The sequence below is a fragment of the Rhinopithecus bieti genome, unplaced genomic scaffold (assembly GCF_001698545.2).
Source record: "Rhinopithecus bieti isolate Rb0 unplaced genomic scaffold, ASM169854v2 scaffold_45389, whole genome shotgun sequence".
In the NCBI taxonomy this organism is placed as follows: Eukaryota; Metazoa; Chordata; class Mammalia; order Primates; family Cercopithecidae; genus Rhinopithecus; species Rhinopithecus bieti.
The window spans coordinates 67,823-91,027 of record NW_016818806.1 but is presented as its reverse complement, the minus strand read 5'-3'; the positions used below and the strand labels follow the sequence as shown (position 1 = coordinate 91,027).

General features: G+C 48.9%; 2 protein-coding genes across 6 annotated transcripts in view; both read left to right on the top strand.

Annotated features, from left to right (window-relative positions):
• The window catches only part of LOC108518857 (protein S100-A15A), a 32,272-nt gene extending 16,510 nt beyond the window's left edge, over positions 1-15,762 (top strand). Inside the window, exons 2-4 of one of the 3 annotated variants that reach the window (XM_017857547.1) lie at positions 9,098-9,253; positions 12,767-12,996; positions 15,438-15,762. In XM_017857547.1, coding sequence (XP_017713036.1) covers positions 9,100-9,253; positions 12,767-12,996; positions 15,438-15,614 — 561 coding nt within the window. In that variant the 5' untranslated portion in view covers positions 9,098-9,099 and the 3' untranslated portion in view covers positions 15,615-15,762. Of the gene's footprint in view, positions 1-3,982; positions 4,031-9,097; positions 9,254-11,512; positions 11,597-12,766; positions 12,997-15,437 lie in introns of those variants that run through there. The other 2 variants (XM_017857548.1, XM_017857549.1) reach the window with 2 other exon arrangements.
• A 5,294-nt stretch (positions 15,763-21,056) lies between these two features.
• Positions 21,057-22,207, top strand: S100A8 (S100 calcium binding protein A8). 3 transcript variants are annotated; one of them, XM_017857545.1, is made up of 3 exons: positions 21,057-21,199; positions 21,683-21,845; positions 21,996-22,207. In XM_017857545.1, exons 2-3 carry the CDS (start codon positions 21,705-21,707, stop codon positions 22,134-22,136), a joined length of 282 nt encoding a protein of 93 aa, XP_017713034.1. In that variant the 5' UTR covers positions 21,057-21,199; positions 21,683-21,704; the 3' UTR covers positions 22,137-22,207. The 3 variants fall into 3 exon arrangements, with proteins under 3 accessions (XP_017713034.1, XP_017713033.1, XP_017713035.1); XM_017857544.1 differs by having other exon boundaries at positions 21,666-21,845; XM_017857546.1 differs by lacking the exon at positions 21,057-21,199 and adding an exon at positions 21,269-21,383.
• Positions 22,208-23,205: the final 998 nt, after the last annotated feature.

The following is a 23,205-nucleotide window of genomic DNA, read 5'->3' as shown; positions in this document are numbered from 1 at the left end:
CAATTTTGGAATAAGTGTGCTGTGGTGCTGAGAAGAATGTATATTCTGTTGATTTGGGGTGGAGAGTTCTGTAGATGTCTATTAGGTCCGCTTGGTGCAGAGTTGAGTTCAATTCCTGGATATCCTTGTTAACTTTCTGTCTCATTGATCTGTCTAATGTTGACAGTGGGGTGTTAAAATCTCTCATTATTATTGTGTGGAAGTCTAAGTCTCTTTGTAGATCTCTAAGGACTTGCTTTATGAATCTGGGTGCTCCTGTATTGGGTGCATATATATTTAGGATAGTTAGCTCTTCTTGTTGAATTGATCCCTTTATCATTATGTAATAGCCTTCTTTGTCTCTTCTGATCTTTGTTGGTTTAAAGTCTGTTTTATCAGAGACTAGCATTGCAACCCCTGCCTTTTTTTGTTTTCCATTTGCTTGGTAGATCTTCCTCCATCCCTTTATTTTGAGCCTATGTGTGTCTCTGCATGTGAGATGGGTCTCCTGATACAGCACACTGATGGGTCTTGACTCTTTATCCAATTTGCCAGTCTGTGTCTTTTAATTGGAGCATTTAGCCCATTGACATTTCAGGTCAATATTGTTATGCGTGAATTTGATCCTATCATTATGATATTAGCTGGTTATTTTGCTCATTAGTTGATGCAGTTTCTTCCTAGCCTCGATGGTCTTTACAATTTGGCATGTTTTTGCAGTGGCTGGTACCAGTTGTTCCTTTCCATGTTTAGTGCTTCCTTCAGGATCTCTTGTAAGGTAGGCCTGCTGGTGACAAAATCTCTCAGCATTTGCTTGTCTGTAAAGGATTTTATTTCTCCTTCACTTATGAAACTTTGGCTGGATATGAAATTCTGGGTTGAAAATTCTTTCCTTTAAGAATGTTGAATATTGGCCCCCACTCTCTTCTGGTTTGTAGAGTTTCTACCGAGACATCCGCTGTTAGTTTGATGGGCTTCCCTTTGTGGGTACCCTGACCTTTCTTTCCGGGTGCTCTTAATATTTTTTCCTTCATTTCAACTTTGGTGAATCTGACCATTGTGTGTCTTGGAGTTACTCTTCTTAAGGAGTATCTTTGTGGCGTTCTCTGTATTTCCTGAATTTGAACGTTGGCCTGTCTTGCTATGTTGGGGAAGTTCTCCTGCATAATATCCTGAAGAGTGTTTTCCAGCTTGGTTCCATTCTCCCTGTCACTTTCATGTACACCAGTCAGGCATAGATTCGGTCTTTTCACATAGTCCCGTATTTCTTGGAGGCTTTGTTTGTTTCTTCTTACTCTTTTTTCTCTAAACTTCTCTTCTCACTTCATTTCGTACATTTGATCTTCAGTCACCGCTACAATTTCTTCCTGTTGATCGAATCAGCTACTGAAGTTTGTGCATGTGTCACATAGTTCTCGTGCCATGGTTTTCAGCTCCATCAGGTCATCTTAGGTCTTCTCTATGCTGTTTATTCTAGTTAGCCATTAGTCTAATCTTTTTTCAAGGTTTTCAGCTTCTTTGCGATGGGTTCGAACATCCTCCTTTAGCTCGGAGAAGTTTGTTATTACTGATCGTCTGAAGCCTTCTTCTCTCAGCTCGTCAAAGTCATTCTCCATCTAGCTTCGTTCTGTTGCTGGCGAGGAGCTGCATCCCTTTGGAGGAGAAGAGGTGCTCTGATTTTTAGAATTTTCAGCTTTTGTTCTCTGGTTTTTCCCCATCTTTGTGGTTTTATCTACCTTTGGTCTTTGATGATGGTGATGTACAGATGGGGTTTTGGTGTGGTTGTCCTTTCTGTTTGTTAATTTTCCTTCTAACAGTCAGGACCCTCAGCTGCAGGTCTGTTGGAGTTTGCTGGAGGTCCACTCCAGACCCTGTTTGCCTGGGTATCACTGGCGGAGGCTGCAGAACAGCAAATATTGCAGAATGGCAAATGTTGCTGCCTGATTGTTCCTCTGGAAGCTTTGTCTCAGAGGGACACCCGGCCGTATGAGGCATCAGTCGGCCCCTACTGGGAGGTGCCTCCCAGTTAGGCTGCTTGGTGGTCAAGGACCCACTTGAGGATGCAGTCTGTCTGTTCTCAGATCTCAAACTCTGTGCTGGGAGAACCACTACTCTCTTCAAAGCTATCAGTCCAGCATGTTTTAGTCTGCAGAAGTTTCTGCTGCCTTTTGTTTAGCTATGCCCTGCCCCCTAGAGGTGGAGTCTACTGAGGCAGGCTGGCCTCCTTGAGCTGAGGTGGGGTCCACCCGGTTCGAGCTTCCCAGCCAATTTGTTTACCTATTCAAGCCTCAGCAATGGTGGATGCCCCTCCCTCAACCTCGCTGCTACCTTGCAGTTCCATCTTAGAGTGCTGTGCTAGCAGTGAGCATGGCTCTGTGGGCATGGGACTCTCCGAGCCAGGTGCGGGATATAATCTCCTGGTGTGCCGTTTGCTAAGACTGTTGGAAAAGCACAGTATTAGAGTGGGAGATACCCAATTTTCCAGGTGCCATCTGTCATGGCTTCCCTTGGCTAGGAAAGGGAATTCCCCAGCCCTTTGCACTTCCTGGGTAAGGCAATGCCTCACTCTGCTTTGGCTCACCCTCCGTGGGCTCCACCCACTGTCCTGTTCCCATTGTCCAACAAGTCCCAGTGAGATGAACCCAGTACCTCAGTTGGAAATGCAGAAATCACCCGCCTTCTGCATTGCTCATGCTGGGAGAAGTAGACTGGAATTCGGCCATCTTGGAACCTCTCCATAAATTTCAAACATATTTGAGACATCCATAAAACTGATCATTTGTTTTTGCTAAAATGAAAATCTCAGCAAATTAGCTTTAATAGGGGCCTTATCTTTTGCACCTGCTGATGAGGTTGAAACCTGTGAGCCCTTCCCCTGTATCATGTTTGGAACAAACACTCTCCATAAACCCACCCCGCCCCCTCACACATCCAACCTCCCAGCCACTGCTGATCCCCCAGGAGAGATCACAACAGGCTGGTCATGAACAGGAATTTGGCTGGTTGATATCTTCATCTCCTCCATCGTTTTGGGGAGTTACCCTCTCCCCAGTCTGAGGTAGAAGCAACATATTTCTGGATCTCTTGAAGATCTCAAGTTGCTGAGGGAAGAGGACAGAAAACAATTTGTTCTTTTTGCGGTATTTTATCCATTCATTTATGCTGTGAGTGCTGACTCTGTTATGGGTGTGCGGATGTTGGGCTGGCAGGGAGATGGAGTGGATGTGGACCGTGCTTTGAGCAATGCTCTGGCCCCAGGAGAGTACTCCAATAAACCACTGGGTGGTGAGAGAGTGGAGTGGGACAGAGCCAGGAAGCCCCAGGTCCCCAGGCAGTTCAGTGGTCACTTTCTCTGTGAAGCCTTCTCCAGGCAGAGCCATCATCCCCATGTCCCTGCACATCTCAGTGACAGCCCTGGCTGCACACACACTATGTTTGCAACCGCCTGGCCGTGTCTTATATTGTGCCTCCAGCCTTCAGTGCAGAGAACTCCATAAACATTGGCCAAACTAGCAAGTGAGGCAGGTGTCTTCAGAAAGGTTCAGATAAAGTATGTGGGAATTCAGAACAGGGGAAATCACTTTTCAGGTGGGGGAACCAGGGGAAGCTTTGTCGGGGCGCCCTTTCAATAGGCCATAGAGCACTTCCAGGAGCCACGGTGAGAGGGACGGGGCAGAGGGAGCCACAGGAATGTTCCGAGACAGACAGCTGTTCTGTTTGGGGTCCTTCCGGGTGGTGTTGGCCGGCTGCATCACTGGACTCGAGCAGCAGTTGGGAGAGCGGGACAGAGAGCGTTCCGTGGTGTTCAGAAGAGATTATTCAGACTCAGTTCTGCTGTGAGCCACCCACACTGGAGGATCCATCCACACTGGAGGATGAGAATACCCAGCTGCAGCCCAGAGCCTGTGGTCCCACTGTTAGGTTTTGAAGGGAAGGCAAGGGTTAAAGAAAGACACAGAGAGAGTCGGCGGCTCTATGGCAACGCAGGTTCTATGTCCAGCACAAGACCCGAGGAGGTGGGAACAGCTTAACGCCAGACTTACAGGCTGGGGTAATTTATAGGTCTAGGTGGGGGTCTGGGCAGTATGGCTTGCTCGCCGGGAGGATAGTGATAAGATGTTCCTACGATCGGGTGGTTTGGACCTTTTTCCGGCGGATGTGATAGGCTGTTTCTTGGACCTTTGCCCCGCAGGATACGATAGGGATGTTCCCTCAGTTGGGCCTTTGCCCGGCAGGGTATGATAAGGGTGCTCTTGTGCCTTGTGATCAGGTGGTTAGGCAGAATAAGATGTTTCTCACGGCCCGAATCCATATGGAATTTTTCACTCTGACGAGGTTCTGCAAAATGGCAGGGGGCTTACAAAATGGTGCAATTCAGACTAACACCCACCATCCCGTCTAGAATGGGTTTGCTGGGAGGATTTAGTGTCAATTCTGTTCACCTGATAAAGGAGGTTGCTTTCTCGGAGGCCACACACACAGACAGCTGGGAAGTGACCCATGCGTACCCCGAGAAATTTGTCTGTTCAACCAAATTTCACGTTGGCAATGATCATTCCTCACCTCACCCAAGTTTAAGAGGAGGCTGGGCCCTGTAGGTTAAAACTGGCAAGCTGGAGAAAGCAGTGGAGGCCACTGCAGGAAGGTTCTCTGGCCAAGGGGGACTTTACAATTTTGACTTACAGTCAGGGCTGTTCCTGTTACAGTTGGCCCCAGTCAGAGGCCCAGGATGAAACTCTGGCCCTGAGTGCAGACTTGGTTTTCTGTTTCCCAAGCTTCCACACGGTGGCGCCACCGAGCACCCACCTCGCCCTGGTTGCTGAGGGAGGCACGTACCTGGGTCCTTCGCGGTTTCCGCCCTTCTTCAGGTTGTGAGTCCCACGTCGGGCACTAATCTTGCACCTTTAAAAAAAAGAGATCTTCACCAAAAGCTTCTGAAAGGCAGAGGACTTTTCTTAATTAATTTGTATTCTTTTCTCTCTCCAATGCCTACCAGAGGGCACTGCACAAAATCATATACTGGGGATGCAATTGTTAATGGAGTTGGTGGAAACAGGAATAAATTAAGATAATTAAATTTTTAGTAACGGTGGGTTACGTAAATCTTGATGCCTGTACGCATGGAATCCCTGTGATGATACGAAATGTACATTTGGTCTTTGTCCCTGTTCCTGACGCTGAGCATCTGAAACCCCTGGAATCTCTTGAATGATAGGGGTGAGGGAGCATCTTTTGTTACTCTTCCAGCCATACTGAGTGTGTGCTAATGAGGTGACTCTTGGTGGACCCCTAGACAGCTTCAGGATGGGGCTGGTTGCCAGAGGAAGCAACCATGTGATTGGAGAGCTGGGGCTTTCAGTCCCAGGCTGGGCCTCCAGAGAGCAGCTGGGGCAGGACTTCAATCACCAGTGTCTGATTATTTAACCAACCATGCCGAAATAAAGTGACTGCCATAGAAACCCCAAACAATGGGGTTCAGAGAGCTGTCAGGCTGCTGAGCGGGTGGGGTGCCGGAAGGGTGGGTGCCTGGGGTGGGCCTGGGAGCTCCGTGCTGCCCCTCATAGGTGGCCCTGTGTGTCTCTTCCACGTGGCTTTTCCTAAGTTGTATTCTTTGTAACAAACCAGTAATCATGCGTAAAGTGCCTCATTGAGTCCTGTGAACTCTTGTAGCAGATTATCCAACCTGAGGAGGGGTTTTTTAGAAACCTCCAATTTTAGCCAGTCAGTCAGAAGTATGGGAGGTCAGGTGCTGCGATTGGCATCTGAAGTGGGGGCAGTGTTGTGGGGCTGAGCCTTCACCTTGTGGGGTCTGTGCTAACTCTGGGTAGTTAAGGTCAGAATGGAATTGCAGGATACCCTGGTGGTGTTCAGAGAGTTGGAGAACTGGTTGGTGTGGGGATTTTAAAAAAAGGAAATATAACTCCCACACATTTGGAGTCAGAAGTGTAGATAGGCAGAATGGTTCAGGAATTCCATATAATGTAGCTGCTTGGAATCAATCACTCAAAAATATTTCAGAATTGGGGAAATGTTTTAAACATAGTCCTAATTGAAAAAGCAGATGATAAAGCAGCTGGGAAAGGGCAAGGCCATGGCCCACAGGGTGGACGTGGAGTGGGGGTGGGGAGTGGGTTAATGGGACATGATTGATTGCTCTGCATGAGACAAGGCCACAGAACTCGGGAAACAAAACTTGTTTTGAGCAAGAGTCATGTCAGATTTTAACAGGAGGCAGAGCAGAGAGAAGATATCTTTACATAGGTGAAGCTAAGAGTTTGTGATAAAGTGTTCTCAGCCTTCACGTTCACAGTCAATTGATTTTCAACAAGCCTGCCAAGCCCATTCAATGGAGAAAGAATAGTCTTTCCAACAAATGGTGCTGAGACAAGTGGGCAGCCACACGCAAAATAATGAAGCTGGACCCCTTCCTTCCTTCGTACACACAAATTAACTCAAAATGGGTCACAGCCCTACACATAAGAGCTAAAACTAAAACTCTTAGAAGAAAATATAGAAGTAAATCTTCAAGACGGAGGGCTTGAATGTCTTTGCATATGCTATTGAGGCGTTATGACTTTACTTTCCACAGTTAGACCTACAATCCACTTGGAATTGTCATTTTGTCTGCTTGTGAGGTCTAGTTTCATGAGAATGAGCATCCAATTGATCCCATAAAATGTATCGAAAAGCTCATGCTCAGCAGTGCCACTTTTGTCACAGAATAAATATACTACACGTGTGTGTCTTTTTCTCAGGCCTCTGTTTAGTTCTGTTGATCTGTTTGTCCTTGAACCAGCCGGGCAGTATCTTAGTTACCAGAGTTATTATGATAAATCTGAAAGTCTAGTACTGTGGATCCTCCCATGTCTTTTCTTTTTCATGATTCTCTCGGCTACTCTTGGCCTGTCTATATACTTTTTAGAGTTAACTTGTCAATTTCTATAATTTCAGCAAGAACTTTGGGATTGGGATTGCACTGAATCTATATGTTACGTTTGGGAGAACTGTCAGCTTTACAATAGCATGTAAAGCTACTATGAACATGGCATATCCCTTACTAAAAGCCTTTTAGTGGCTTCCTAGCCTGCTTAAAGTCCAAATTTTGCAAAGTCCTCATTGGCTTGTCCTCTGCCTGCCCCTCAGACTTCATCTCCTGTCTCTCTGGGCTCCATTTACACCACTCCAGCCCTTCTTTCTGCCCCTCCATCAGCCCAGGCTGGCTCTCACTTGAGCATCTCTGTTCTAGCTCTTTCTTCTAACCATAGGGCCCTTCTCCTGCTCTCCCCAACGTTGGATTCCCTGTTATTCGGGGACAAGGTAACGTAGTGGATGAGAACGGGTATGTGGGGCCCATGGGCCTGGGTTTGAAACGTGCCTCTGCATTACTAGCTGTGTCCCCAGCATGCTCCTGTAATTGTTATTCCTTGGGCTTCTTCAGCAATTGTTAAGAAGATGAGATGAATGGGTGGATGTAATGGAGCAGTGCTCAGCAAACAGGAAGAACTTAATACTGTTAATCATCTTCTCACTCTCCAGCAGCCTCCTGGTCCTACAGAAGCAGCCTAGGGATTCCCTATGCTCGAATCCTACTCTTATTCTCTACACGGCAATAATGCACCCTTTCTTTCTCTTTATCACATTCTCTGTGAGGGTTCTAATGCATCCAGCAGCTCCCCCTTCAAGCACAGCCCATCTAACACACATTTCAGATACTCTTGAGGCTGTTGACTGGGATATCAGGTTGCTTTAATCCTAAAGATAAAAAAGGTCTGGAGAGAAGAAAATAGGTATACGTTGGTGAGAACTGGCAAAAATCCCTCAATATGCCATCAGTATAACCCACTTCATCGTCAAGTACCATATTACATTTCTTTACTTTTTAAGGTAATTACTTGATCCTTTCCACCACCACCTCACTGCTCTCTTAGTCAGAAATTCAATATTATCCTTCTTGAAGTATTTCCAATCCTTGAGGTGTATAAAACCCTGGGTGTGGCAGGAACGGGGGTGGGGGTGCTTCAGGGCCAGTTTCAGATAACCTCCTTTCTCAATTTCACCAGAAAGCGTTACTCCTTTGCTATACTGGCTTCTGGATGTCACAGGACATTGCTTTCAGTGACTGGTCTGCACACTGGAAAGACATGAAGATTGTGTCTGTCAAGATCACAATCTTGCCCTGGCCATGGGTGGTTGGGTTATGACATGGGAGATGCATGTTTGGCACCATGTTTATGGTTCTTTTCTAAGTACAGTACCCTGAAGTTTTGGCTAGATGTCTGTCTCCACCTACAGACTATGAGTTATTCAATTCATTTCCACCCCCTTTCTCCACAGCACCTAGCACAGGGGCACCTAGCACCTATCATGTGGCAAAATTCTGATAAACATTAAGGAAGAGTGACATTAAAATGTATAAATAAAAGTAATTTAATGTCTAACAATAATGGATTCATAAGACAAATTCTGATAAATGCAAACAGATGATCGCAATGTACTCGCTAAAAATCAGGCTAGCATTGATTAAGCATGTGAGATGTTCACAGCATAACATCAAGCAAAAAGTGCAGTTACAGCGCAGCTGTGCAAGGGATCATCACTTGGGTATTGGCATGGTGTAGGGGGTTGTTTTATCCTAGAGTGAACAGAGGGTAGGGAGAAAAGGAGTGCAGTCTGCCCCCATCCCCAGCCATAGGTCAGAAATGAAGTTCCTTCTGAACAACAAGCTATTATCCAGCAATTGTCCAATGGTGAACCATATGGGTATACCAAATTTGTTAATTAGATAGTTTTAAGGTTTTGCTTTTATTTTTGTTTCTTGGTTATAGACATTGCCATGGTGGACATTTTCCTGCTTATTGTTTTTAACATCTGCTTAATTAATTGTTTTGGGATAAATTGCCAGGGTAATGATGGCTGAACCAAAGAATTCAATTTTTTGTGGCTCTAGCTTGGCAATGCTGAGAAATTCAAGCTATGTTTTTAGTTTAGAAACAAAGTGTATTGATGAAGCACTTGTTTGCTGGGGAAATCATTATGTTGAGTAGATAAAGGCTCACCCAGCAAACTGGAAAAGCTGTTGGCTTCAGCATTTACCTATGATTTTCTCTCCAACCTTCAGGGATGTATAGATGGAGTCTCTGGTTTGATGATCTGTCCTTTGGCGCCCCCTTCTGGAAGACTCAGTCATCAGCCTGTGCGGGCCCTCCCAAGGGAGCTGTGTGGGGTGAAATGGGGCCAAGTAGAAGGGGCCGGCTGGGAGAAGTCTTGTGTTGGGGTGAGTTGGCAGGGGGGACCCCACCCATCACTCACACAAGGGCCCAGGTAGCATCTGTAGGGATGTCAAGCCTGAAGGTCTGGCCCCCTCAGAGTAGGGTGACTTCCACATTGCAGTTGGTGATTTACTAATGAACAAATCTGGTTCTGCCGCTTCTCTTTCACCTCCCACCCATCACCCTACTGATTTAAAAAATCCTCTATTAGCTTCCTCTCTTGTTTGTGTATCACAGTCTTGCCCTGGCCATGGGTGGTAGGGGTTGTGAGGTAGGGGGTGCATGTTTGGCACCAAGTCTGTGGTGCTTTTCTAAGTACAGTACCTCGGAGTTTTGGTTAGATGTCTGCCTCCATGACAGACTATGAACTGGGTAGGATAAAGTTCCAGATGTAGCTTGGCACAGGGTCTTCTGGTCCTGTCTCTCGGTCTTGTCTCCCTCCTGCATCTCCAGCCTTGTTTCTTCTAACTTCTTATGGTGCACCCTGTGGACTCCATCCCCTGAGCAGGTCGTACTCTTTTAATTTAATTTAATTTAATTTAATTTTTTATTATACTTTAAGTTCTAGGGTACATGTGCACGATGTGCAGGTTTGTTACATATGTATACATGTGCCATGTTGGTGTGCTGCACCCATTAACTCGTCATTTATCTTAGGTATATCTCCTAATGCTACTCCTCCCCCCTCTCCCCACCCCATGACAGCCCCTGGTGTGTGATGTTCCCCTTCCTGTGTCCAAGTGATCTCATTGTTCAATTCTCACCTATGAGTATTTTGCATCCACATGCGGTGTTTGGTTTTTTGTCCTTGCGATAGTTTGCTGAGAATGNTCTGGTCCTGTCTCTCGGTCTTGTCTCCCTCCTGCATCTCCAGCCTTGTTTCTTCTAACTTCTTATGGTGCACCCTGTGGACTCCATCCCCTGAGCAGGTCGTACTCTTTTTAATTTAATTTAATTTAATTTAATTTTTTATTATACTTTAAGTTCTAGGGTACATGTGCACGATGTGCAGGTTTGTTACATATGTATACATGTGCCATGTTGGTGTGCTGCACCCATTAACTCGTCATTTATCTTAGGTATATCTCCTAATGCTACTCCTCCCCCCTCTCCCCACCCCATGACAGCCCCTGGTGTGTGATGTTCCCCTTCCTGTGTCCAAGTGATCTCATTGTTCAATTCTCACCTATGAGTATTTTGCATCCACATGCGGTGTTTGGTTTTTTGTCCTTGCGATAGTTTGCTGAGAATGATGGTTTCCAGCTGCATCCATGTCCCTACAAAGGACATGAACTCATCCTTTTTTATGGCTGCATAGTATTCCATGGTGTATATGTGTCACATTTTCTTAATCCAGTCTATCATTGATGGACATTTGGGTTGGTTCCAAGTCTTTGCTATTGTGAATAGTGCTGCAATAAACATATGTGTGCATGTGTCTTTATAGCAGCATGATTTATAATCCTTTGGGTATATACCCAGTAATGGGATGGCTGGGTCAAATGGTATTTCTAGTTCTAGATCCTTGAGGAATTGCCACGCTGTCTCTTTTGCACTTCCAGGCCTTTGCCTGTGCCGTGTCCTCTGTCTGGAGTGCCTGGTCCTCCTTTCCTCCATGCAACTCAAAATGTCTCTTCCAGTCGCAGCTGAAATATGACCTCCCTAAGGAAGTCCCCCTCAACTCCCCAGGCGGAAGGTGTTCCTTTCTGGGTGCCTGGAGCACCTGTCTGTGTCACTCAGTTGGCTTCCACGTGCCTAGTGACAGTGTGTGACTGTCCCCTCACACGTCCCCACCCTGTGAGCTGGCCCTGTGTCTGATGCATATTGCCTAGCAGAAGGCCTGGCACACTGTAGGTACTCAAGAATGTTTTTTGAATGAATGAAGGAATGAATGTGCTTCATGACGGTGGAGTTTGGGGGTTCGCTAATTGAGGGAGGACATCCCAGGGAGATGTAGTTAAGTGTGTGTCTGATCCCACCCAAACCCTGGAGCTGGGAGGACAAGCTCTGAGGCAGGGAGATAGATAATGGGGCCTTTTGTGATTCTTAGATGCTTCAGATCCTGCTCCGAGGGATGTGGGCTCCTGAAACTGGTTGAGTTAATCTTAGAAGTTAAGTGTTGTGATGTCACCTGAGGAATGCAATTAAGGCTCAGTCCTGCTGCTGAAGGACCTGTGAAGCATCACAACACTGGCTGCCATAATTGGAGGTGCTGAGGATGGGTGGGATGTGGGGCTTGGTGGTGGGTCCCCAGCTCACACAGCTGCCTCCTGCCTGAGCGCTGGGGAATCTCTGGGATCAATACAGGCTGGATCTGTGGATTTGGATCCTCACCTCAACCGTGACAGGTCAGTGCCTCTTCCAAGAGAATTGTGGGGTGAAGGTCTGTGTTGAGTCTGTGCAGGTTCTAAAAAGCAGAGGTGGGTACAGATTACTTGTTTTAGAGAACACATACAGTGTGGATGGACATCCTAACAGTACAATCATGGCCCAAGAGGGGTGTAGGACCCGAACTGAAAGCATGCCTTTGGGCTTGTTCCCAAAGACATGGGTTTGAGCAAAGCTCCAGGTAGATCGGTTGTGTGATCTTGGGGAAATTGCTTATCCTTTCTGGGTTTCATTTTCCCCTTAGGAAAATGGGAGTAATGATGCCTGCTTCCTATGGCCCACGTGAGGGTTACGTGGGATATGGGATACTTTGTATAAAGTGTTCACCTGATGCCAGGCTGGCTCCACGAGCGGTGGAAGCAGCAGTTGTCGTGATTTCTATCTGCAGAGTCCAGGGAGCACTGCTGACCTGACAGGGAGATCTTGTCGCCCGAAAACTGGGGTCTCATCTCCACCGGAAGTGGGGAGTGGAAGGTCACAGGCATCAGAGCACCAGAGAGGAGCTGCACAGAGGCTCCGGGGGGGCCGTGGGATGTAAGGGCTGAAGGGATGGTGCTGATGGCACGGGGACTCCCTTTGGAGAGGGTGGCACAGTGTGGTGGCAGCAGGAAGAGAGGTGGGATCCACTTGCTGCCTGTACATTCAACTGGGAAAGAAAACAATCGCTCCAGAGCAGGGCCCAGTTTTCTGCATAGTGTGGTTATTCTAACATTCTGTTTGTCGCACAAGACAGTTTATGGTAGTGCGGATTCTGCCTTTTCAAGGGTTTAAAAATATTTCTATTGGAAAGCAACACAAACACTGACTTGCTTCAGAGTCTTTAGTTTCTCCCCATTCTTGACTTGAGGCATCTGTTAAATTGGGGTAGGTTGGAGGGAGGAGGATACAGCTCCTGTGTCTGGGAATCCCTCAGTCCCAGCAAACAGAGCCCTGTCTTGAGAATTTTCAGGGAAGCTTCTTGCAGGGCAGCGACTTTGAGTCACGTTTGCATGGGGTCGGATGAGTGCAGAGGTCCTGGTGGCCTGAGACTGGGTGCTGGAATGTGGGCAGGTACAAGAGGGAGAAGGCTCTTGGAGGAAGCACCATCTGCTGTGGACTGGCTGGGACAAGGTGCTACTCTCTCCTCCCAGATTCTCCACCCACTGTCCCCGGCTGCTGCACCCCTGCGCCTCCACGTCTGCCCCCTGCCCGGGGCCAGGGCCCAGCAGTCATGACAGACACCCCAGTGGAGGAATCCCTCTTCCAAATCATCCACTGCTTCCACCAGTATGCAGCCCGGCAAGGCGATGTGGAGACCCTGTCCCTGCAGGAGTTGCAGGCCCTGCTCGTGGACAACGTGCCCCGCTTCATGGACAGCTTGGTGCGCAGGGTCTGGGATTAGGGTGGGGTTTGAAGTGGGGCCCGGGGAGTGGTACACGGTGGATTCTGGGGTGGCAAGTGAGTGTTGAAAGCAAATGCTGAGGTTATTACAGAGGGCGCTGTCTCTCATGAGAATCTTTTTCTTTTTTTTTCCTGGAGATGGGGCCTGACTCTGTGGCCAGGCTGGAGTGCAGTGGCGCAATCTCTGCTCGCTGGAACCTCCGCTTCCCAGGTTCAAGTGATTCTCGTGCCTCAGCCTCCTGAGTAGCTGGGATTATAGGCGGCCACTATCACGCCTGGCTAATTTTTGTATTTTTAGTAGAGATGGGGTTTCACCATGTTGGCAAGGCTGGTCTTGAACTCCTGGCCTCAAGCAATCCACCCGCCTTAGCCTCCCAAAGTGCCGGGATTACAGATGTGAGCAACCGTTCCTGGCCCTGAGAATCTTTAATTCATGGGACGGCGGGATCTGTGGCCACAGGGGGGTGGCCCCGGCACCGCTGTGTTTCTTGTCCTTCCCTCTCCCAGAACTCCCTGCCTGGCCTCCCTCCAGCCCAAACTTAGCTGATTTCCTGGAACTCAGTCCTAACCCCAAACCTGTTTATGCCTCTGCCCATCTACTTCCTGAGTACAGTCCCTCCACCTCCCCTCTGCCCACAGGCCTATCGAGGCAGTGCCTCTGCCCCTCACCCCATGCCACCTTCCAAGCCCTTTGAGTTCAGCCCCTTCTCCTGGGCTGTACAAGCCTGGCCCTCCTGCTCCCATGCATGGGGGAGGGATAGCAGGGGCTGCAGTGGCCCCCCTAACCAGAGTAGGAGTAGGGTAGGGTGGGGTTAGGAAACATTCTTCCCCTTCCACCTCCTGTCCCCAGAATCTCTCAGACCTGGACAGGCCCAGCTCCCAAATCCAGGCTTAGACAGCCCTCAGGCCCTGCCCATCTTCTTTGGCATCAGACCCAGACCCGTGATTACTGGGCTCCTTGGGACCTGCAAGGCCTGCAAGGGTGTCTGTGGGGTCCTCCTGTCTATCCATGCCCCGGGGTGTCTGGACTGCCATCTCCAGAGGACTTCTGGTCCATCTTGACTCAAGGCCACTCCATCCAGGAAAAGGCTCTTCTTTGGTCACTTCCCGTCTCCCCAGCCTTGCGTCTGCTTACTGGAGTGTTACTCTGAGGGTTGTAGAGAGGGTCGGAGCGAGGGGGAAGTGATTGTGGGTGGTCCTGTTTCCAGGAAACCTTGTCCTTTCTAGGGCAAACTGTACCAGGACAGCCCGGACCCTGCACTCATGGGGCTCAAAGCCCCACTGGGGTACGGGGCCCTTGGGGACAGACCCTGAACACAGAGGGCAGCCCTGGGGAAAGTGGGCTGAGGTGAGGGAAGCTGGGAGAGCCTGTCCCAGGCAGGAAGCCTCCAGCTCCTCTCTGGGTGACCAGCTTTGTGGAACAGTTAAGATCACAGGAACGGGTGGTGGGAGTGGGCCCTGAGGAGACAGAGGCTGCAAACCTGCCCACAGCTGTTTCCCCCAAATGGTTTCTAGGGCTTCACACTGGCTCCTCATGCCCACCAGCCAAATCTTGCTGAAAGCTGCCTCATCTGCCCTGCCCAGTGCTCCCAATATCCACTTTGTGTCTTCCCGCTCTGTCCCTGTGCTGTGCTCTGGCCCGTGACTTTCTTCATGCTGTTCCTTCCACCTCAAATGCCTCTTTCCTCTCCTCTACGATCCCCATTTCTCAGCCCTCAGGGCCATATCTGGGCCGCCTGCCTCAGAACAACCTGGACAGCTCCAGGGCTACTGGCTGTGTCCTTTCCCTCGTTCTGCGCTCTACGTGGGCCCAGCGCCCAGGGGGTCAGAGGTTCACATGCTGTGCATCTGCCTGGGAATTGCTCCCGAAGCAGGCAAATGCACAGGCATGCAAACCGCTGACCCCCTGGGCACCAGCCTTGCAGCAGCGCTGGGGATGCAGACTCGAGGGCCAGGTCGACTCTGCTCTTGGGGAGCTCCCAGTGTGGAGGAGGAAGGCACTGCCCTGCCTTGAGGAAGCCCTGGCTGGGGTGTCCCTCCAGAGGAGCCTCCAGCCCAGCTGTGAAGAGAGGCATAAACAGCTGCTGCCGGTGGATGCAAAATCATCTGGGATGCCAGGGCTGCCTGGGCACTGAAGACAGTTAACCATCAGTGGTGCCCAGTTTACCTCCTTTGTCTGCACACATGCAACTAGCTCCAGGCTTGGTTATGGGGGCACCCACCATGCCCCTGTCCCTTGAGCCTGATTTTGCAGCATTCAGAGTCCTAGTCACTGACTATTGGAGTGAGGAGTCATTTCCTGTAAGCCCTTGCAGGCAAGGCCAGGCCACAGTTACCCCATCCCCTCCCAGTGGGCTGTGGGGAGCCTGGCAGGTGGGCTGCATGCCTGGGTGGGTGGTTGACACTCTGCCCGCTTCTCAGGGCCGGAAGGAGCCGCACTATATCACAGAACTGTTCCAGGCTGCAGACAAGAACAAGGACAACCAGATCTGCTTCGATGAGTTCCTCTACATCTTGGGAAAGCTGGTGAAGGACTACCACCTGCAGTACCACCGGCAGCTGTGCGCTCACCACTGTGCTCAACACAGCCTCTACTAGAGGGAGCTCAGGCAGCCTCCTGCCCACCGGAGCCTGACCCAGGAGGCGGTGTGGTCTGGCTATCAGGAACTGAATGGAGAACCCAGCTGTGTGTGTCTCTGTGTGTGTGCACATGTCTGTACATGTCTGTGGAAAGGAGAGCAGTGTGAGAGAGAATAAAGCAATTTCATACATATTTCCAAGGACTTGTCAGTATATGGTTCTGGGCTTCACCTACAATCCAGAAAAAGAAGTTTCAGTCCCAACCTGGGAAAGATCCATTTTAGATGAATGAAATAGCCCTTGCCTCCAGGAAGCTCCTGTCTGAGGGGAAGAAACAGCTTCTATCTCCAGGGAGTCCCTGTCTGAGGGGGGGAGACACAGCTTATATCTCCAGTGACTCCCTGTCTGGGGAGGGAGACACAGCTTATATCTCCAGGGAGCCCCTGTCTGGAGGGGGAGACACAGCTTATATCTCTAGGGACTCCCTGTCTGGGGAGGCAGACAAAGCTTATTCCTCTAGGGAGTTTATATCTGATGGGGGAGACACCACCTCTGATTCCAGGGGGCCCCATCTGATGGGGAGACAGTGCCCACCTGCAGTGTTCAGCCTGAGAAGGAAGAGTCTCCTTTCCTGGGGAGATAGACAGTGAGGCCTCATCCATGGTCACTCACTTACCCACCACGCAGGTGGTAGCATGGGGTGAGGGTAGGGTGAACTAACATGCCCCTCTGGCAGCATCCCTGCTCTGAAAGAGAGCCTCAAGAATCAGCGAGCAAGGGTGGGGCTGAGCCTGGGAAGAAACCAGGATAGGGAGGCAGGTGCATTTCTAGCAGAGGGAACAACAGTAGAAAATCATAAAGTACGTCCGGGAGCAACAGAAAGTTTGCTCAGAAATTGGCGTTCACGGAGAAAAGAGTAGAAAGTCAGCTTGAATGGGTGGGTTAGGACCAGAGTCTGGAAGTCCCTGAAAACTGAGCATTGGAATTTGGACTTCATCCTTTTGGTAAGGGATCCTGAGTTGTTAAGTGTGGGAAGGGGGCGAGGGCCCTGGGACCAGCTCTGCTTTAGGAAATTAGTGGTGGGGTTTGGGATGGAGGAAGACAGAGCAGACCTGCACAGCCTAGTTGGAGGCTGTGAAGAGGAGGTAAACAGCTGCATGGGGACGGAAGGGAGGAGGCATCAGAAAAGGCAGAACGTCAAAGCCCAGACCTGGGCACAGACTGAGGGAGAGGAGGATCCAGAATGAGGTGGAGGTTTCAGGCGCTGGCGATTGGCATGGGACATCGGTGCCTGGGTGGGAGCCAGTCTGCAGGGAAAATTGTGTCCTGGGTTTGCACATGCTGAGTCAGACACTAACAGGAGCTGAGCCAACAATCCAGCCTGGCAGAACCACAGACACCTGTTAAGGGAACAGCAATGAGTAGAACCTGGGTGACAGTCAACCCAGGAAGGCTTCCTGGAGGAGAGAAGAGTTGGGTCTGTTTTTTTCTACAACATGATGATGGATGTGAGGCTTACTCCTGACCCAGGGCTATTCATGACCCACTGATCCAAGTTCTCCGGTGTCCCTGACACCACCCGCCTGAGACCTGCCCCTGCGCTTGCTCTGTTTCTTTTTCCTCTTCCTCTCTCCTGGGACCCCAGGAAACTAATGCAGAATCTCTTAGGGAGGGTCTCCTCTGCCTTCAGGAACTGCCAGAGCCCACTGTCATGGGTTGTTTTTTTCTGAGGGTTGGTCTGGGAACTGGTGTCCTGAGCTTACTGAGATAGAAATCATGGATTTTGAAAGAGTGATGGAAGGTGATACACCACCTGTGCACAGGACTGCAGGATCACTTAAGAAACTTGATCTGGTTCCTTCTCCATCTGGGCCTTTGCGCCAAACACGGTGGGTTGTCCCTGGAGCTGAGCTGCAGACCTTTTTTTCTCATCAGTCAGGCTCTGGGGCAGAATTTGCCCCCGTTGCTCCAGACCTGGCCTGCTGTCCCTCCCACACTTGCCATCAGCTTAGTTTGCCTTTCAGGACCCTCCTTGGGAGACGTCTGCACCCCATTCCCGTTTTCATTCTCTCCTGTGAAGGGGCATCTTTTGCTGCACTGTGCTTGTTTCATACTCTCCACTGAGACAGGATCTCAGCGTCCCCATAAACGCTCAGCAGGTTCTTGGGGAAGGAATGCAGAATTGGAGCCCGTGGGACTGGAATTGATGACCTAGATCTGTGCTCCTTCCCACAGGCCTCTGGCTGTTTCTAGAGGCACGAAGACCATTGCCTGAGTTACTTAGGCCACTCTTCTTCCAGGCCCAGGGGAGAAATATCTGTCTCACCTGAGAGGTGCTGGGCTCCACAGGCATTGAGTAAGAAGCAGGGGCGCCCAGCCTGAGCCTTCCCTGCCCCTCTCCTGCCCCCTTCTGGGGGTTTCTTCACCAGCTCTGCCTGCTCTGTCCTCATTTCCTTGGCCTCAGGATTGGGCCTGTCAGGTCTGTTGGGACACACCCAGGGACTGAGCCCTTTCCTGTAAACATGACCAGGTTCCGCTCCCTCTAGGTTGCCCCATGTCCACCAGGCTGCTTACAGCCTCTGCCTTTCCCCCCATATGCTTACCCAAGTCCTGATACCTTTTGCTGCAAGGTAAGTTGAGCCTGGCTCCTGCTGTCCCCAAAGCACTCAAGGCTGTCTGTCCAGGGGCACAATTTCTGGGGAGGGGGCGACATTTCATGACCTTGCCGGTCAGCCTGTACATGGTGTGGGGAGGAGGTCACCGCTCAGGACTCCCTCACTGGACCTGGGAAAGGACCTGGAGTAACGCCCTATGCCTCAGTTTCCCCATCTGTCAAATAGGGATAATTATACTTGTAATGTCCACATCACAAGGTTGCTGGAAATATCAAATGAGTCAGTGGATGCAAAATACTTTGAAAATATGATGTGGTGCTTTCAGGAAGGTCCTGTTAGGCCAGGTCACATAGGATAGTACGTGGTGAATAATAGGTATTAACCAAGGGTGGATCCTTGGTTGAAAACTTGTCATGTCAGAAATGGCATTGTTTTCCTATAAGAGCTTGATTCACCTTTTGTCAAGGAAGTTAGACTGCATTTGGTTGATGAATTTATACCCTGCCTTCTTCCAGAAATGATTTAAGATGGCTGAGTGTGATAAAGAGAATTTCTGCCTTGGATAAGGGAAAGGCCAAACTTAATTTTGCAGTCATTTATCCCCTCAATAAGTATTAATTGAACACTTAGTAGGTGCCAGGCCCTAGGGTTGTGAAAAGAAATGTGATTTCTTTTCTAAATGGTCTCCTGGTCCCAAAGAAAAGACAGACAATAAACAAATGAATCATAACATAGCAGGGCAAATGCTGTGTTGGGTAAGGATTTGGGTAGTGTGGAGGAGAGAAGAATTAACTCTGCACTGATGGCGTGAAGGCAGGCAGATCAGGGATGGACTTGGAACAGATGATGCCTGAGCTGGATCAGGAAGGGTGAGGAGGACATTACCGGGACAAAAGACATTACAGGCGGGAATAGGAAGTGGATGCTGTCACATTACACCATGAGTCACTCAATCATTTGATACGCTGAATTACTAAGTCTCTCTGTGGGGCTCAGTTTCCTCATCTGTACAATGGGCATTATAATAGTACGTCATTGGATTAGTGTGAGAATTAAATGATCAATGCAAATAATGCAACTAATCTAAGTAAGCACTTAGAATAGTTCCTGGATGTGGGAAATGCCCAGTGAGTGTTAACTAGTATTTTGCCATGATTTGCTCCGATTAGTGATTGTGGCTGTTGTCATCGTGTGTGCTGGGCTCTGTGCTGGGTCCCCAGTGGCTCACATCCAGAGAGAGCTGGATTTATTTTGGAGGGTGAAAGGCTCCCTGTATGTTTATGCAATGGCTCAGGCCCTTGTGCAGTGCAGAGGGACCCCAAGAAGCCTCCATCTCCCAGGGCATGGTGCATCCCCAGCTTCACAGAACAGGAGAGCTGTGGAGGAGTGTGGGCAGCAGGGTAGGAATGGATTTAGCCCTTGGCAACAACACATGTCCCCACAAAACATTTTCTTCACCCATTGATCTGTTGAGGGACACTTGGGTTGCTTTCACCTTTTGGCTCTTGCGAATAATGCTGCTATGAACACGAATGTACAAGCATCTGTTTGAATCCCTGCATTCAATTCTTTTGCATATATACCCAGGAGCAGAATTACTAGATCATGTGGTAATTCTGTGTTTATTTATTTGAGGAACAAACTTGCAGTTTTCCATAACAGCTGCACTATTTTACATTCCCACCAACAGTGCATTCGGCTTGCAATTCTCTATGCCCTCGCCAACATTTGTTATTTTCTGGGTTTTAAAAGAAGTAGTAGTCATGCTGGTGGGTGTCAGGTGGTATCTCATTGTCGTTCTGCTCCATGTTTTCCTAAAGATTAGTAATTTTCATGTGCTTATTGGCCATTTGTATATCTTAATTTCGAGTATTTTCCCCATTTTTTGATTGGCTTGTTTGTTTTTTTGTTGTTGAGTTGTAGGGATTCATTTATATTCTGGATATTAATCCATTATCAGATATTTGTTTTACAAATATTTTCTTTGTAACAACAGAAACACACCACATTCTTCAGAGTTGGAAGCCAGTTAATCTGAGTGGCATTTTGTTAGTGGTGGGGAGAGGATTTGTTTCTCCTGAAATCCTGGGGAATTGGCCACCTCCTCTTTTCCTCTTAGGCATGAAGCATGTCTGGCTTCTCCAAAGAACCCCTCTCCTCCACTACCTCAGAGTTAGCTTCCTTTCTTCAGCCTGTGATCCTGGGGTCTCAGACACAATAATTAACTGAGAGAGGGTGAAAGTCTCCCTGCTGTGTTTATGCCAAGGCTCAGGCCCTTGTGCAGTGCTGAGGGAGCCCAAGCAGCCTCCATCTCCCATGGCATGGTCCATCCCCAGCTTCACAGAACAGGAGAGCAATGGAGGAGTGTAGGCAGCAGGGTAGGAATGGATATAGCCCTTGGCAACAACACGTTTCCCCACAAAGCACCCACCCACCAAAAAGAACAACAACAATAGTTTTAGTTTTTAGTAACAAGAACAATAGTTTTCATTACTAAAAGCCATCAGCCAGGACAAGTGTTCTCAACCCTTTTGTGGTCTTTGGACCCTTGAAAACTCGGATGGAAGCCATCAAGGAATGCATTCAACTTCAATTCAATTTCAGGGATGTATAGCCTGACCAACAAAGAAGGGGATTAGCAGTCACAATAGTGGAGAGGGAATGGGAGTGGGAATCTGGTGGATCAAGCAAGTGGATGTCGGTAGCCCAGAAAAAGAGCCCCACTTCCTGCTTTTTTCTTCTGGGCACTATTGCCTAGCAAATGCCTTCCTCTTTCCGCTTCTCCTACCTCCCCACCCAAAATTTTCATTCTGCGCAGTGATTGCCACATTCACCTGGTTGAGAAACCAGAGACTGTAGCAACTCTGCCAGGGAGCAGCTGTCTCTGATGGCCTGACGCTGTGGGCAGCTGGCCAAGCCTAACCGCTATAAAAGGGAGCTGCCTCTCAGCTCTGCATGTCTGTTGTCTGCTGTCTTTCAGAAGACCTGGTAAGTGGGACTGTCTGGGTTGGCCCCACACTTTGGGCTTCCCTTGGGGAGGGTCAGGGAAGAGGAGCAGCCTTCCTGAGAGAAGAGAGATAAACCTCAGGGAGGTCTGGAGCAAAGATACTCCTGTAGGTGGGGAGTGAAGCAGGAATAAGGAAGGAGTGCATCCTCCAGCACCTTCCAGTGGGTAAGGGCACACTGTCTCCTAGGCTGGACCTTTCTTGGGCAGAGGGTGGAGTGGTAAGGAAAGTCGACAGGCCCCGTGTGTGTGCATATGCCTCTGTGTGAATGGACCCTTCCCCTTCCCACACCTGTATCCCTATCATCCCACCCTTCCCACCAGAGCCATAGCCATCTGCTGGTTTGGTTATTTGGAGAGTGCAGGCCAGGAGAAGGCCATCGCTTGGGGCATGAACCCACTGAGTGCTGCCCTGGGCAGATGCAAACTCCCTGTCATGGGATTCCCAAGAGGGTTCTGTTTTTCAGGTGGGGCAAGTCCGTGGGCATCATGTTGACCGATCTGGAGAAAGCCTTGGACTCCATCATCCAGGTCTACCACAAGTACTCCCTGATAAAGGGGAATTACCATGCTGTCTACAAGGATGACCTGAAGAAATTGCTAGAGACCGAGTGTCCTCAGTATATCAGGGTGAGGAGGGGCTGGGTGTGGTGGGGGCTCTCTACCTGGTCCTGGGGCTGCCCTGGGTCAGCGGTCCTCCCTACTGCCCTTTGTAGATGGCCATGCCTCGGTTGTCTCTAAGATCTTTAAACTCTGGCTTCTTCTCCTCAATCTTGACAGAAAAAGGGTGCAGATGCCTGGTTCAAAGAGTTGGACATCAACACCGATGGCGCAATTAACTTCCAGGAATTCCTCATACTTGTGATAAAGATGGGCGTGGCAGCCCACAAAGAAAGCCACAAAGAAGGCCACAAAGAGTAGCTGAGTTACTGGGCCCAGGGGCTGGGCCCCTGGATGTGTACTTGCAGAATAATAAAGTCATCAATACCTCAGGCCTCTCTCATTTGTGCTTTTGTGGGATGAGGTTTCCCGGTGTGGAGGAAGGGTTGGAAAACCCAAAGGAAGAAAAAGTAATCTATGTTACCCCATCCCACCTCTCACAAGCCTTTCCTGCTTTACCCTTCATCTGGCCTCTACCCCACACTCCCTTCCAGCTCCACCATCTTGAGCCATTGGATTTGAGGCTTAAGGATTCCAAAAAGTCCATGACACTATAGCTGATGATTTTACTAGTAGTTCTGAAATGGATCGGGGATTTGGGAACAGGGTGGTATAAGAACAACTGATACTGTTCTTTAAGCTAAATTTTAGTTTCCAGTTAAATGTCTTAGATATGGCTCTTGGGAAATTAGGTTGATAGCTACATGGAAGTGTGTGTGTGTGTGTGTGTGTGTGTATGTGTGTGTGTCTGTGTGTGTGTGTGAAAGAGAGACAGAAAGAGAGTGCGAGAAAGGAAAGGCTGATTCTGTGTGTGGTGTGATGTAGGTGGACAATGTTTAGAGTCTTCCATTAATAGGATAATCCCCACACCTGTCCCCATACCTGTAGTTTGTCCTTGGGAATTTTGAAAATTTTTCCTCCCTCTCCACTCCCAAGCTCCCAACTCAATTAAATGATAAAGGAATAGGCAAATAGGAAAATAAATTAGTAAAACTTAAGTCAAAGAATAGTTTATTCAAATGCTGCCCTATGGGATTCTATGCTTTGGTGATCAGAGAATTATCTAAAAAACACTTCCCAAGGCCTAGTACAAGGGGAAGGCCAGAAGATGAAGAGTTGTTCTCTGAGATGTGCCTTAAAAAAAGAAGAAAATGAAGGGGAACCTTTTGACAAGAACGTCACCCCAAACTGAATTTTCATGCTGTGGTGTGGGGAATTTTCTGTTGTCCTCACTTAGGTGCTGGGGCAATGATGTTAGTGATGGGTGGAGAGGTAGGAAGCTGTCACCAGAATCACTAAACCAGGGTTCTTTTTTTTTTTTTTTTTTTTT